The 14,146-nt window shown below is 38.1% G+C and overlaps 1 protein-coding gene across 1 annotated transcript; it reads left to right on the forward strand.

The window, feature by feature from the left end:
• Nucleotides 1-1,838: 1,838 nt before the first annotated feature.
• LOC134802669 (zinc finger protein 271-like) lies at nt 1,839-9,825 on the forward strand. The gene is made up of 4 exons (XM_063775303.1): nt 1,839-2,412; nt 3,305-3,811; nt 6,669-7,001; nt 7,551-9,825. Exons 1-4 carry the CDS (start codon nt 2,304-2,306, stop codon nt 9,731-9,733), a joined length of 3,132 nt encoding a protein of 1,043 aa, XP_063631373.1. The 5' UTR covers nt 1,839-2,303; the 3' UTR covers nt 9,734-9,825.
• Nucleotides 9,826-14,146: the final 4,321 nt, after the last annotated feature.

Consider the following 14,146-nt stretch of genomic DNA (forward strand, 5'->3'; position numbering starts at 1 on the left):
GTACTCACAGTATTATTTTATCTGATATGAGGTTATTATAAATAATGTAAACAAATTTCACTTACCCGGCTTTAATGATAGCCCATACTGATAAGACCGGGGTAATTTAGCAGTTGGACACCGCTTGCTGAGAAACAGGCATCCATTTGGTCCCGGCCCACTTCATGTTGATAATCTGCCTGTCATAAAAGTTTAAATGGAAAAATAACGTAGAAGTACACTACTTTGCGAACAACTCAGTTTGAATCTCGGCATTATTTATTTATGTGATGAGCACAGATATCTGTTCCTGAGTCATTTGGTGTGTGTTTTCCATGTGTGTATTTATTATATATCACAACATAAGCCTTCTTGAGCTTATTGTGGGGCTTTGTCAATTTGGGTAAGATTGTCCCATAACATTTATATACATATATTATTAAATTAATATCTTCTGTATAATACAAAAATACATTCTATCAAATGGTATATTATTTTAATTAGATACTGACAGACACTACATAGCTTCCCATGAAGGTAGAACTTTGAATACTTGAAACATACATCTTGCAATGCTCTAGACCTTTTATTGTGAATGTTCAATGTTTTGACTATTTGATTAATGACTTACGAAATAATCTAAAACGTATACCTTATTGAACAGGGTCCTACAGCTATTTCGTCGTGGATGTGGAAATATGCAGCGTGGTATTTACAAACTCCGCGTCCAGAACTTTCACTTAGCGGAATTTTTATCGCATTAGGCACCTATAGAAGCGGCTTGTTGCCGGATTTCTTCAGCCAGGTTCTCTTGCGACAGAAACATCTTTGTAATAGTTCACAAACAAACAGTACAATTTCACGCAGCACGACACAATCAACTATAATAATAAGATACACGAAGGGCATGATACCCTATTATGACAGAATGAAATTGCCAGGTCATGAAATTGAAAAAACAGGAGCACTGCTTTGAAACTGCGAGTTGATCGAGCATAATCCCCAAATATCTATTTATTCATCCCGCTGCAGTGCTCAAAAACCGAGGACATTCAAAATATTTGCAAAACAATGCGCGGATTCACTGCCACAAAAACGGGATAAAAAGCTGAAAGGTGAGTTATCTGGCAGCACTGTGATAAACGAAAGAACAACGTTAGCTCTTGAGGTAACGTGTGTTTTGACAGTTCTTTACGAATTTCGTGCTGTCAAAAACTCCGAAAATTGCGTTTCGCGGTAGGTCTATGGAACGATATTCGATCCATAATCGTCTTTCGAACGGGCCGCTAGATGACGGCTGTCTTCGCGGTAGCAAACCGTGTTTTATCTGTCAGAATTGCCCGCAATTGACGATTTTCGGTATTCGCGGTAGCCCCAAGCTAAGCTAGGATCGCACCGTTTTAACGGTTCAGTGCGATAGTGTGGAAGCCCACGCCAGCGTGATTATATCTCTTTGCACGCCAGTACGAGCTATTCCTTAACCGCTCTAAGGTCGCGGTGCGGTGCGATAGTCTGTTACGGCTTTAATCCGAGGCAATTTGGCCTATGGTCTTAACCTGCCTAGAAAGACAAATAAAAAAAATAACAAGCATTGTCTTGTCAAGAATGTCAACTTGACTTTTAGATGCATACCGACTTCCACAATATGGTTTTGTGAAATTACTTTTGATGTAAGTATTGTTTAATGAATGAGATGCCGTATTAAGTACGATTCCCACCGAACGGGCGCAGTCGAAGCGCATTTCACATTTGTACGGCCATAGCCGGTCCGCTACTCGCGGACGCGTCCAGACGGACTCCATCGCTTCTGCCTTACCCACATAATGTTTAGACACATCGAAAATGCGCTCCGGCGCTGCCCGACTCTGCCCAGTCGGTGGGAATCGTGCATTACTCAAAATCTTTGTTTTAAAATGAAATACTTAAGCCATTTATTAGGTTATGCCTGTTTTGGCCTTAGCAATCATTTCAATGGACTACTAGTTACCAGAGGTTGGAATGGGTGAGCTATTTACCATCTATTTATATTTACCTTATAATTTGACATGCTTTACGTCATATTATAAGGCAAATATAGTTGGTCAAACCAATTGTCAGTAAATAGGAACCAAAAAAACTATACTCATCCTTTTGGGTACTAGTTTAAGACAAAGATATGATTCTCTCTGTCTATATTTGAAATGAGACAGTCCTTTGACACACTATAGCGCACCCTTGCCGACCTTTGACTACTACAACTACACATTTTTATTATTTTCAGTTGCCAAATGATATGGAAAATGACATGCGGTATCATGTGAAGGGGTCGGGTATCACAAGTGAACATGAAACCAGGATGTGTTCCCATGAAATTTGCATGTCAACCAGACAGAGAGCAAGTTATTACAGGATGTCAATCCTCTTTGCAGTATGGGGACCAATTTAAAAGTCCAGGTACATCTTACACCTTTAAACAAGCAATTCTTATGTATATTTCGGGAATTTCCAAAACGGCTCTAACAATTTCGATGCAATTTGCTAACCCCCATGGTTTTCGGGGACGAAAAATTGATCTACTTAGGTCTTAGCTCTGTGAGAACGCACATTTTTGACATTTATATGTTTTTTATGATTGGACACTTAATACGACACAACCACTTCTTTAAAACTGTCCTGGAGGGGGGGATAGGATGCAAAAGGGGTAGAGGAAAACCCAGAGGCAGCTTTTTAGAACAAGTCAAAGAAACAGTAGGGGTTGTGTCATATCAAAAGTCATAGAGCTGGTGCAAGATAGGAAATGCTAGATGATACTCCACAGACAAGAGAATAACTCTTAGCGAAGCTCGGTCTTCCAGAGATTTCATAATATATTTATTTCTTGTTTCATCAAGGTTGTTGGTGGAATTACTGTGAGCTGTAGACCTCGCGAGCGTAACTTCAAACGGAATAAATGTATGGCTCCGCTATTTTGAAATAATTCCAAAAACTGAATCGACAAATAAATTCTATTTAATCATGGAGCCGGTTTTTTATTTATAATTTAAGCTATTGTTATTGTAGTTGTAGTTTTAAATTTATATTTTTTTGCATATATTACTTGTTTACTTATTTAATAAATTGATTTAATCATTGAACCTGCTCACAAAATTTCACAGGAATCTGTTGAGTAATGTGACCTGTAGAGGACAACATCTGGACATACGAAAGAATTTTTGCCCAAGCTGAAATGGAGACTTTAGCTAACGCAATTAGTTTCAATTGTTTTCCGTAATTTTACAAGTATACATATTTTTGGGCAGAAATGTAATACTTACTCGTCTAACTTAAATGCTTTTTAACTTGGCAGTGCACATTAAGGAGCAGACAGACGATATGCAGCATTCTGACTGTCAGATGGAGACACAGTGTGTGGATCAAATTAAAGAGGAGTCCTCATGCTCAGATGAGGAGTGCAACATGAGTAAGGCAGTGATGCTGGCCGGCCTGTACACAAACCACATGCTTGAGAAGCCCTTATGTTCGGACAGCACAGGCTATGGTGAGAGTGAGGCAGAAAAGCTAGCTGATGAGCTAAAGGAGGAGGCACTGTGTTCAGATGGCATGGAGTGTGACATGACTGGCATGAGCGAGTCGACCATGCTGGCCAGTGCGGATACTGACCATGATGTAAAGGATGAGCTTGTGTCCGGATCAGAGCATGTGAAGGAAGAGCCTTCATTGTCGGAGAGCGTAGAGTATGGAATTAGTGAGGCGGCCATGCTGGCAGACCTGTATACTGATCACGTCGTAAAGGATGAGTTAGTGCTGGGGCCGGAGCATCCACATCGGCCAGATGTATCTCTGGCAGTCCTCGGTAAGTTATCCTGAGTTATATCAAAGAGAATAGATAGTATAGAGGGCTATTGCGAAAGTAAATTTTGTAGTCACGGTACATTTACTGCCATCTATCAACACACGATTAAAACTTAAAATAAAATTAAAAATGTATAAATTAATCAAAATATGTTTACGGATAGGCTTGTGTCGGTCATGAACTAAGAACTGTTAAGAATGAAATCCCATCAAGGACCGAAAGGAACTAAATCTTTTTGTACGCTCTTAATCGGTCTTTACATAGACTTATAATATATAGAGACGGTGTCTCAGCGAGCTGTCACTGTTGCCACTTTTGTTTAGTGTACGATTAACAATGAGGCCCACCTTGCTGTAGCCATGTCGATAAAGTCATATCGATAAACTATCGACATTTCTTGCAATTTTAATTTTACTTCGAAGGCTTAACAATACCTAAAATGACCAAAAACGCTTTTATTCTTTATTGTGGTTATCAGATCACAATTTTATAGTCACGCCCCAGCAGGGAACCAAGGGAAAGTTCAGATATTTAATTAAAATACATAAATACCTCCTAAAATAGGTGTTCCGCAATAATTGAATTATATTATTATATTATAATATATTCTTTATCCATTAGCATTTCAATTATGTTTATGTTTAACGAAGATATTGAAGCTTCAATTAATCGCTATTTCGTTCCGCTGTGTAGCGTTTATCGATATATAACATGATTAAAATCGACTTTTCACATGCCTAAAAGAGCACACATATACGCTTTTACGCACACATACACAGCCTGGGCGCATCAAGAAAGGCAACACTTGATTTGAAGTCCACCTTGTCAACAGTATGGTTGTCCTTTTTTGACAAACGGCATTTTTAAAAGAGCGAGGAGAAATGATACTAGTTGCTGCGCCGTGAAAGAGAACAGAAAACGTTGAGCCCTTGGGTCTTTAGGTCCTTTAGTTCAGAGGGATTGGTGAGCGCTTGACATGAGTAAAACAGAAAATAGACTGAACGAAATGGTTCACAATGACGCTGGCACGAGTGCGAACGAGATAAAAGAGTGACAAACAGTCCTAAACCTGAAAAGTATGAAGAAAAATCAAATATTTTTTCTGTATTTTTTATATTATTTTATTATGTCTAGCTTTTTGATGTTTAATCGTCATATAGTATCGTACAACTTGAATCGTAATTCAGTTGCCAAAGATTTAGGAAAAAACTACTGTAAAATCGATTCATACATTCCCAGCTCTCAAAGACCGAACTGAACTAAAGGAACTAAAAGACCGAACTAGTTCGTTTGACCGATTGACCGAGAGCGGAGCGCTCTCTGTAGTGACCGAGCAGGCACAAGCCTATTTACGGATAAATGATTTTTAATTTTTTTTGTTCCATACTGACCCATGTTCTTTCACTGATATGTGTTAAAATTGTTAAATATCAAACGGTGTCGTCAACGCCATCTAGCCGAGAATAGGCCAAAGGTAATGGCGCCACCTATTCGAGAATGACTTTTTCTTGATTTCCGAGGCACGTTTTTTTCTTAGACTTTATTTATCTTATACGGAGCTATATATATCTCTGGTTATATGTATTTGTGAGATAGCCAATACTAAGATTTTTCAAGAACGTAACTAGGTAATTTTTTTATAACAAATGTCAATACCAGTTATGTAATCGAATTAAATCTGTCATAAGTCATAGGTCATACTAACTTAAGCCAAAAATTACGTGTGCTTAGCCAAATTTTTTGGCTTAAACCAATTATGTATATTAAAAAAATTAAAACGTGAATATTTGTTCCTGAAAATCTTCTGTTCGTAACTATACACGATGATTTTTAATCGGTGATCAGGAGTAGAAAAATATTAATATCTAGTCCAAATAAAACTTATGTATTAGGCTAGGTTTCACGCAATTATCTCATTGTTTAATTAATTAAAAGTTAAAACATAATTAAAACTAATATTTAACTACTAAATACATGGTTATATTACATGAAGTAACTACGATAAGTGCCATCGATATGCGGGAAATTTGACGGATCTATGACTTTGTTTATCCGTTTATCCATATGACAATGACAAGTTATTACTCATAAAATTATCAATTGCCATTAAGTTTGTAAAGAGGCTATAACTCATAGATACCGATTAGTAGAGTGTCAAGGATTTTAGGATAAATATGATCTCAAAATTTTAATTATGATAAAAAAAAAACAAGTTTGTTTCCATGTAATTACGACTTCAACGTGATCTACATCAATTACTGAGTTAGAAAAAAATGTTCCTGATCAGTGATCACCAATTTAAAATCATAGTGTATATCTTACTATATTTATATATATTGTATTATATGTACACATATGTATATTAGTATTTTATGTATGTATAAGTAAGTATATTATAGCAGTATGTATATTTGAAATAGTATGTTGTTCAACATAAAATTTATGCTTAATATTAAATTTTTCGTACTTTTAATTTTTCTTGCACCTATTACGACTTGTTCTCTGTTTGGCCCGAGGGTTAACTGGTAGAGAATGCCTTCTGGCATTAAGTTCGCCTTTTGTACAATTTTTACTGTGCAATAAAGTTTAAATAAATAAATAAATATCTGTTTATCTATTTTTGTCAAATACAGTCGCTATCAGATATATCGGAGCGCTCATCAAGGCGCTGACGAATATCCGAACCGAACCGAACACGCCTCTATTGTCAAGGCGTTAGAGTGCGTGTTCAGATATTGTGAACACCTTGGCCGCTCCGATATATCTGATGGCGACTGTACAGTGTACACAGGCCTAACAGGGACTAGGTTGATTTGTGTAAGACAGTCTTATAACATCATGGTTTTATTCTGAGCAGACTGGGCGCTAGCTGACGAGGACGGTTGCCTGCAGGAGTCTCAGGAGCACACCTCACAGCCGGCACTGAAGGACTGCTGCGTAAGGCTCGAGCGCCTCCACTACGGAGCACCTGCCGAGCACACCATACAAGATACCACTCACACTGACAGTGAACCTTATTCTGAAGATGAAATGTACATTAAAGTTGACTGTGAGAGAGTGACTGAACCGGTGTGTGATCTTTGTGGCAAGAAGTTTTCTCTAAAGTCTGATTTATTGAAGCATGTCATGACCCACATTCACACGTCTAGTGTGGAGCAAGAAGGCAGCCGGCCTGTTGTCGCTGACTATGGTGAGTTCTTGATAAAATTCAAAAATGGCTGCAAGCAGGCCTCATATAGTGATACCTAGCGACCCGCCCCGGCTTCGCACGGGTTAACAAAAACTATACACAAACCTTCCTCTTGATTCACTCTATCTATTATAAAACTGCATCAAAATCCGTTGCGTAGTTTTAAAGATGTAAGCATGCATAGGGACAGACAGACAGCGGGAAGCGACTTTGTTTTATATTAATTTTGTAGTCACAGTAAATTTACTGCCATCTATAGACACAGGATTAAAACTGAAATGAAAATGTATAAAAGTATCGAAAAGATTATATGGATAGATTATAAATGATTTTATTTTTTTATAACGCCATATGACTCTGACCCATGTTCTTTCACTGATATGTGTTAAATATCTATCGGTGTCGCCAACGCCATATACACGAGTATAAGCCAAAGGTGTGGCGCCATCTATACGAGCATAACTTTTTCTTGATTTCCGAGTCACGTTTTTTCCTTAGACTTTACTTATACGGAGTTAATTAACCGATGACTTATCAATGTGGTTTCAGTATTTGAAGAAAATCCGTCACCGGAGCGCGTCCTTAGTGTAGACTCTCCGCTCGCGCTCCGAGACTGCTGCGTGCGGCTCGAACACCTCCAACACCACGAGGCGCTCGCCGGCAACGACACAACACATACTGACACGGAATCTGATACTGAAAACATATATGCTAGAGACTGTATCATTAACAATCGTACAACAACTAGTGACACAGACAATGATAATGAAAATATATATGCTAGAGACTGTAAGAGAATGTTTATATGCGATCTTTGTGGCAAAAAGTTCGCTTTGAAGGCGGGTTTAATGAAACATGTTGTAATCCATATACATGTACCTACTAACGCCGGATCGATTGAGCCAAATAATTCACAATACAAAGTAAGCACAAATGTCTCGAAGGATAACTCAGATATAGATGAATATGTGTGTGACACTTGCAGAAAAACATTTCACCGCAAATATGACTTGATTCGTCATGTAGAAAACACGCACACGCAAACAAGTTCTAAAATAATAAAAACAAAGCTAACGGTCTATGAATGTAATAAAGAAGATAAGAAAACTTATCCTTGCGACACATGTGGATTACATTTTACACAAAAAGTGTATTTGATTACACATAAACGAATTCACACAGACAAAAGGCCTTATTCGTGTAACATATGTGAAAAACGTTTTAAAACTTCTGGTTGTTTGAAAATTCATGAACGTGTTCATACAGGTGAAAAACCATATATGTGCGAAATATGTAAAAAACAGTTTTCGAACATACTGTCTTTAAATATTCACAAAGTTACCCACCCGGGTATTACGTGTGAAATTTGTAAAGAACATTTTAGGCAATGGGAAAAATTTCGAATTCATAAGCGAACTCACACAGGCGGGACGATATATACGTGCGCGCTGTGTAATATGAAGTTTGCAAGTGTCTGGAAATTCAATGCGCACAAACGAACACATACAAACGAGAGGCCATACGCATGTGGAATATGTGGAAAGCGGTATACACGAGCTTCCCATTTAACGAGACATAATCGGTATCACACTGGTGAAAAACCGTTCTCCTGCAAGATGTGTGATAAGAAATATTCGCAACAGGATTCTTTGAGCAAACACATACTAAGCCATATTGGAGCGAAGTCTTATTCTTGCGAAATCTGCAAAAAACGGTTCGCCCAAAAGGGCTATTTCAACAAACACATACTAAGCCATACTGGAGCGAAGCCTTATTCTTGCGAAATCTGCAAAAAACGGTTCGCGCAAAAGGGCTATTTGAACATACACATACTAAGCCATATTGGAGCGGAGCCTTATTCTTGCGATATCTGCAAAAAACGGTTCGCGCAAAAAGACCATTTGAACACACACATACGAAGCCATACTGGAGCGAAACCTTATTCTTGCGAAGTCTGCAAAAAACGGTTCGCGCAAAAGGGCTATTTGAACATACACATAATAAGCCATACTGGAGCGGAGCCTTATTCTTGCGATATCTGCAAAAAACGGTTCGCGCAAAAGAGCTATTTGAATAGACACATACTAAGCCATACTGGAGCGAAGCCTTATTCTTGCGAAATCTGCAAAAAAAGGTTCGCGCAAAAGGGTAATTTGAACACACACATACGAAGCCATACTGGAGCGAAGCCTTATTCTTGCGAAATGTGCAGAAAACGGTTCGCGCAAAAGGGCTATTTGAACATACACATACTAAGCCATACTGGAGCGGAGCCTTATTCTTGCGATATCTGCAAAAAACGGTTCGCGCAAAAGAGCTATTTGAACAGACACATACTAAGCCATACTGGAGCGAAGCCTTATTCTTGCGAAATCTGCAAAAAAAGGTTCGCGCAAAAGGGTAATTTGAACACACACATACGAAGCCATACTGGAGCGAAGCCTTATTCTTGCGAAATCTGCAAAAAAAGGTTCGCGCAAAAGGGTAATTTGAACACACACATACGAAGCCATACTGGAGTGAAGCCTTATTCTTGCGAAATATGCAAAAAACGGTTCGCGCGAAAGAGCAGTTTGAACACACACATACTAAGCCATACTGGAGCGAAGCCTTATTCTTGCGAAATCTGCAAAAAACCGTTCGCGCAAAAGAGCAATTTAAACACACACATACGAAGCCATACTGGATCGAAGCCTTATTCTTGGTTAAGATCAGATATTTTAAGAATTTAAAAAATCATAATATGCGATGTACGTTAAATGAACTTTTAGCACTCGACACGTTCGTTTAAATGTACTCTACATTTAAAATAAATTAATTGATAAAATAAAATAAAAAGCCTTTATTAATAGGGAGTAGTACACTAGTGACTTAAGTATACCATAGAGTACCTTATACATACTGTACCTTAAACTATTTTTTGACTAGTTTTCACAAATATGACATTGATACATCAAGGCGGTTTGTTTACAAAGGGCCAACCGGGAAACGCGAAATCGAACTTCAGCTACCTGCCTCTTTATCACTCGAATATGCAAGAGTGATCTCTATCACTCTTAGAGGTTAGATAACAAAATTTCGGCTCTCTTCGTTTGCGGCAGTCCGTTAGATTTTGACTTATTGTGGGAGTGACGCCACTTACGCAGTTTGGCGTAATATTCCCTATTCTATACGAGATTAAAGTATGTTGTATGGAATATCATTAAGTATGTATGTTTAAAAAAGTTTGTTCGTAAAGACCCCCGGGGACCGAATTTTGAGTTTCGTTCGTTTTCAAATTTCGCTCGATTTCGTCACACGAATATCGGTGAAAAAGGGCGAAATGCTAATTTTTGAAATACGATCGATAGAAATTGGGAGTCAAGTGGTATTGACCACTCCTTTTAAATTCTATATGTAGAATTTAAATGCATTGTAGTGGAGATTTTATTGAACGAAATAAGTGAAATCAAGCGGTCGAACTTCAAAAATCGCCCCCCTGGGCGCTGTTTGGCTGAGGGCCTTCTCCAGTTTTCGCCAAGTTTTTCTATCCTTGGCCTTCTGTCGCCAGCCCTTGCCAGCTGTAGCCACTATTTCATCGGTCCACCATTCTTTGGGCTTCCCGTGTTTCCTGGTCCCGGTGGGACCACGCCATAGCGTGGTTATTATTGACTTCAACTTTAACTTCAAATATACTGTATTCATGTAGGCCTAGCAAGTAGCAACAAGCACTTATGAATAGTAGCTACTTATTACATATAATTATATTACCTTAAGAAGGGGTAGAGAAGGGTAAATTTTCAAATTCTGTCAAATTACACACAAACGAAGTTCACGCACACTCTCAGTTGACTGGGACAGGTCAGTGACTCCTAATATTTTTTTAAAGGTGCTGTTTCGAGTTTGGTAACTACTGGCCTCCTTTGAGGAATTGAAACTGTCAAAGCATTCCTTGAAATGAAATATTTATTTGTAAAGAAATGGGTATACATAAATGATCTTATTCTATAGACAGTGTCTCCATTTTCAGCCTATTACAGACATACTAATTAAATAACCTTACACCTTACCTTACTATATTTACAGAACTTATTATATCTATATTTACATTATTGCTTCATTGCGAAATGGCAAAGTGTTCCGAATTGTTATAATACTTTTTTCTAAACAGCATCTAAATAATTTTGATTTAAATTGCGGTAAGTCCAATTCCTTCAATTCGTTCGGAGGGAGATAGTTATATTTTTTTATTAACAAGGGCAGAGGTTGTTCCCGGACAATGTAGGTTTAAAGTTGAATACATACATGGTTATTTTATTATCCATTTATGTCATCCAAACGCTTTTTTAACGCGCGTTGATGAACGCTTAAGTGATGAAATTAATAGTTTTAATTTTATTACAGCTGTTATGTTTCAGTAGAATATCAAAATAGTTATAAGTTCTCTTATACTAACTGTAGATACGTCCCATGGGAAAAGGTACCTTATGGCGGCTGGCGCTTACGTCGCATAGAACCGCTTCAGCGGAGCGGCGTTAATAATAGCGTAAGCGCCAACCGCCATAAGGTGGTACCCGTGCGACGTCACATATGCCATACTACGAGAACTAATACATATAGGCCGGCGTGGCTCACTCCGCGATTTCGTCGCTTTGCAACAGGTAGCTATAAGTACATCCGTTGGCACAGTGCGAGGGCTCTCGAAGGCGGAGGCCGGCCAACAAGGCGTCTATCAGGAGAAGATAATAGTCTCGGCGGCTTCTGGGCGCAGCTGCCACTCGGGCGCGCAGTGACTTGTTGATAAACAAGCAAAGCAAGGAACCAGCGCGACTTGTAGACGATCTGCTGGCATCAGCAGTTTTTGCGACAGCCGTAGTAACGGAAGGGATGTAGTGTCGCCGGGGCCTTACTATTTTAGTATTTATTTTCTCACTTTAATATATTTTTTAATATTGATCCTAGCGAAAAAAAGTAGCACTTATAAGGGCTACCGTTTACGAGTTATTTACGAAAAACTAAAAAAAATAAACGATTGTAGAACAAATTATAAGTAACTTTCCCACCTTAATATGAGATCACTCCGGACACTCCGACCCACGCTTAATATTATTTTTTATCTTCTATTTATCAACAGATTTGTATAATAAAACATATATTTTTTTTAAACTTAATAAGTGTAGCTTTACGACTATATTTTTGTTTTCAGATTCCTGCTACACTTACAAAAAAAATGGTAATTATAAAAAAGAACAAAAATACGTTTTTTAGTCTTTTCTACTTTATTATTTTTATTTGTTAGAAAGTGCATTGTTTTTGTTCTAAAAATAGATTCCTCATCCTTAATTTATCCGAAAATGATATATTACATGCCCTAATAGGTATAGTTTTAGAGAAATGTTGCTCCAAGCACAGACTAACATATACAGGCTGATCAATCCAAATCGGTCAGTATGGAGAAGTCAGAAACTATAAGAAACTATAGAAATCTGTTCTTAGGAACCATGGCGTCGGTTTTAGATTTAATAATAATGGAATTCATTTTTTTAAATCTATCATACATGACCGGGATTCGAACGTCAATATCAATATTGTTTATGTAATCGCGTGTAGTAGGTATTTGTTTGTATGGCAACTTTTAAACGATGCGTGATAGGTGGGGGGTGCTCAACCAAATATCATAGAGGGCCCCAAGACAAAACCACAGTACACTAAGAACAGTAGTGAATCTAAGGCCGCTCGGCAAGTTATTTGCCTACTCTTGCGTTGGCGCTTAGGGTTGTCACTTTTATTTTTAGTTAAATATTATTTGCATATTATGAGTAGCACTACGTTTCTATTTATTATAATATAATGAAATGTTCTATCAATTCATAAATGAAGTATAAATAAAACGCTTTTTAAATATTTACATTAGGAAATGGCAGTTATTAAAAAAATTATAAATTCGATACATAAAAAAATCCTCCGGTTTCTGCATGTTCGGAACGCTTTATTGTTAGCGGTTAAAGTAAAGTAAATTCTCATCCTTACGTATAAATTTAGTAAAAAGGTTTTAGGGAAGCATGGGCAAGTAGGTATTATGAAGAATGACAAGTCCGGGTTTGAGGAGTCGTTATTGAGACACTATATTTTTTTTCTACTGTACGACTGTAATTTTTGAATTAAGATTTCTTATACCAAACTGCAAATGGGTATTTTTAATGTACGGGCTCCCAACTCAACTATAATATTCATTTCGATACAGTTTAGTCAACTATAATGAAAATGACCAATTACAGCTCGCCGCGGTCAAGAGGGCGAAACAAAACCATAGCTCAAATTAATTATTAATTTTAGGTTGTATAGTAGAAACAATTGGGTAATAAATCAGAAACGCGCATGTGACACCCTTAATATAACAACACCCATAGACTACGAAAACCACTTAGTGTTGCTTGTTAGTCTCCATAGGCTACGGTGGCCAAAATCGGGAAAACAACTGTCTAAAAATTGAATTTAGCGCGGAGCAAGTACCAGGGCCTCATGAGTTACGAGAAGGTGTCATTGACCAACCAACGCGGCGGCCGGGGCGCGTACCAGTATTATGAAGGTATCGCGGCTGCTCCCGTATCTTAGCTGTATACAGTGTATACTTTTGGTTTGGTTTGTTTGTATGATTCTACTAGTTTAAAGTATTATTTTTGTTGATTCGTAGAAAAAGTATTGTATACAATAGTGATATAATCAAGCTTTTCAATCTAGTACCTTACTTATACTATTGCCTCTGTTCATAGTCATGATCAAAAAAATTAAGGCGTACCGTCAGAGCAGACAAATGCGAGCGGGCGGGTAGCGTACTCGAATGCGCGCGATCACAGTCGCGGTACGGCCCACACTGCCGCCTAGACGTGTGCGCCGCGCCGGCGCGCCGCCGCCGCCGGGCTTTTTTGCCACGCCGCCGCCGCCGATAAATGATCGGCGTGAAATCGGCGTGACCTTGAGTGTTGTTAATTAGTTATTCCAACTTGGTTTTTGAATTACAATCTGGATTTTTTTTCATTATATATGTAACAGTTGTCAAATTTATACCAAGTATTTATAGAATGAAACAGAAAGTTACTTTAAACTGTAATCCTCAGTAATCCTCAGTATTCAGCGTCAAGAAAGATGAGGGAGCGATATATGAA

This window comes from Cydia splendana, chromosome 25 (genome assembly GCF_910591565.1).
Source record: "Cydia splendana chromosome 25, ilCydSple1.2, whole genome shotgun sequence".
Lineage (NCBI taxonomy): Eukaryota > Metazoa > Arthropoda > Insecta > Lepidoptera > Tortricidae > Cydia > Cydia splendana.

Excerpts from the sequence above, each read along its gene's own strand:
- LOC134802669 (XM_063775303.1), top strand. The coding sequence starts at position 2,304 with ATGAAACCAGGATGTGTTCCCATGAAATTTGCATGTCAACCAGACAGA. Across the intron at positions 2,413-3,304 it reads GGACCAATTTAAAAGTCCAG|TGCACATTAAGGAGCAGACA; the intron begins GTACATCTTACA and ends TTAACTTGGCAG. Across the intron at positions 3,812-6,668 it reads TGTATCTCTGGCAGTCCTCG|ACTGGGCGCTAGCTGACGAG; the intron begins GTAAGTTATCCT and ends TATTCTGAGCAG.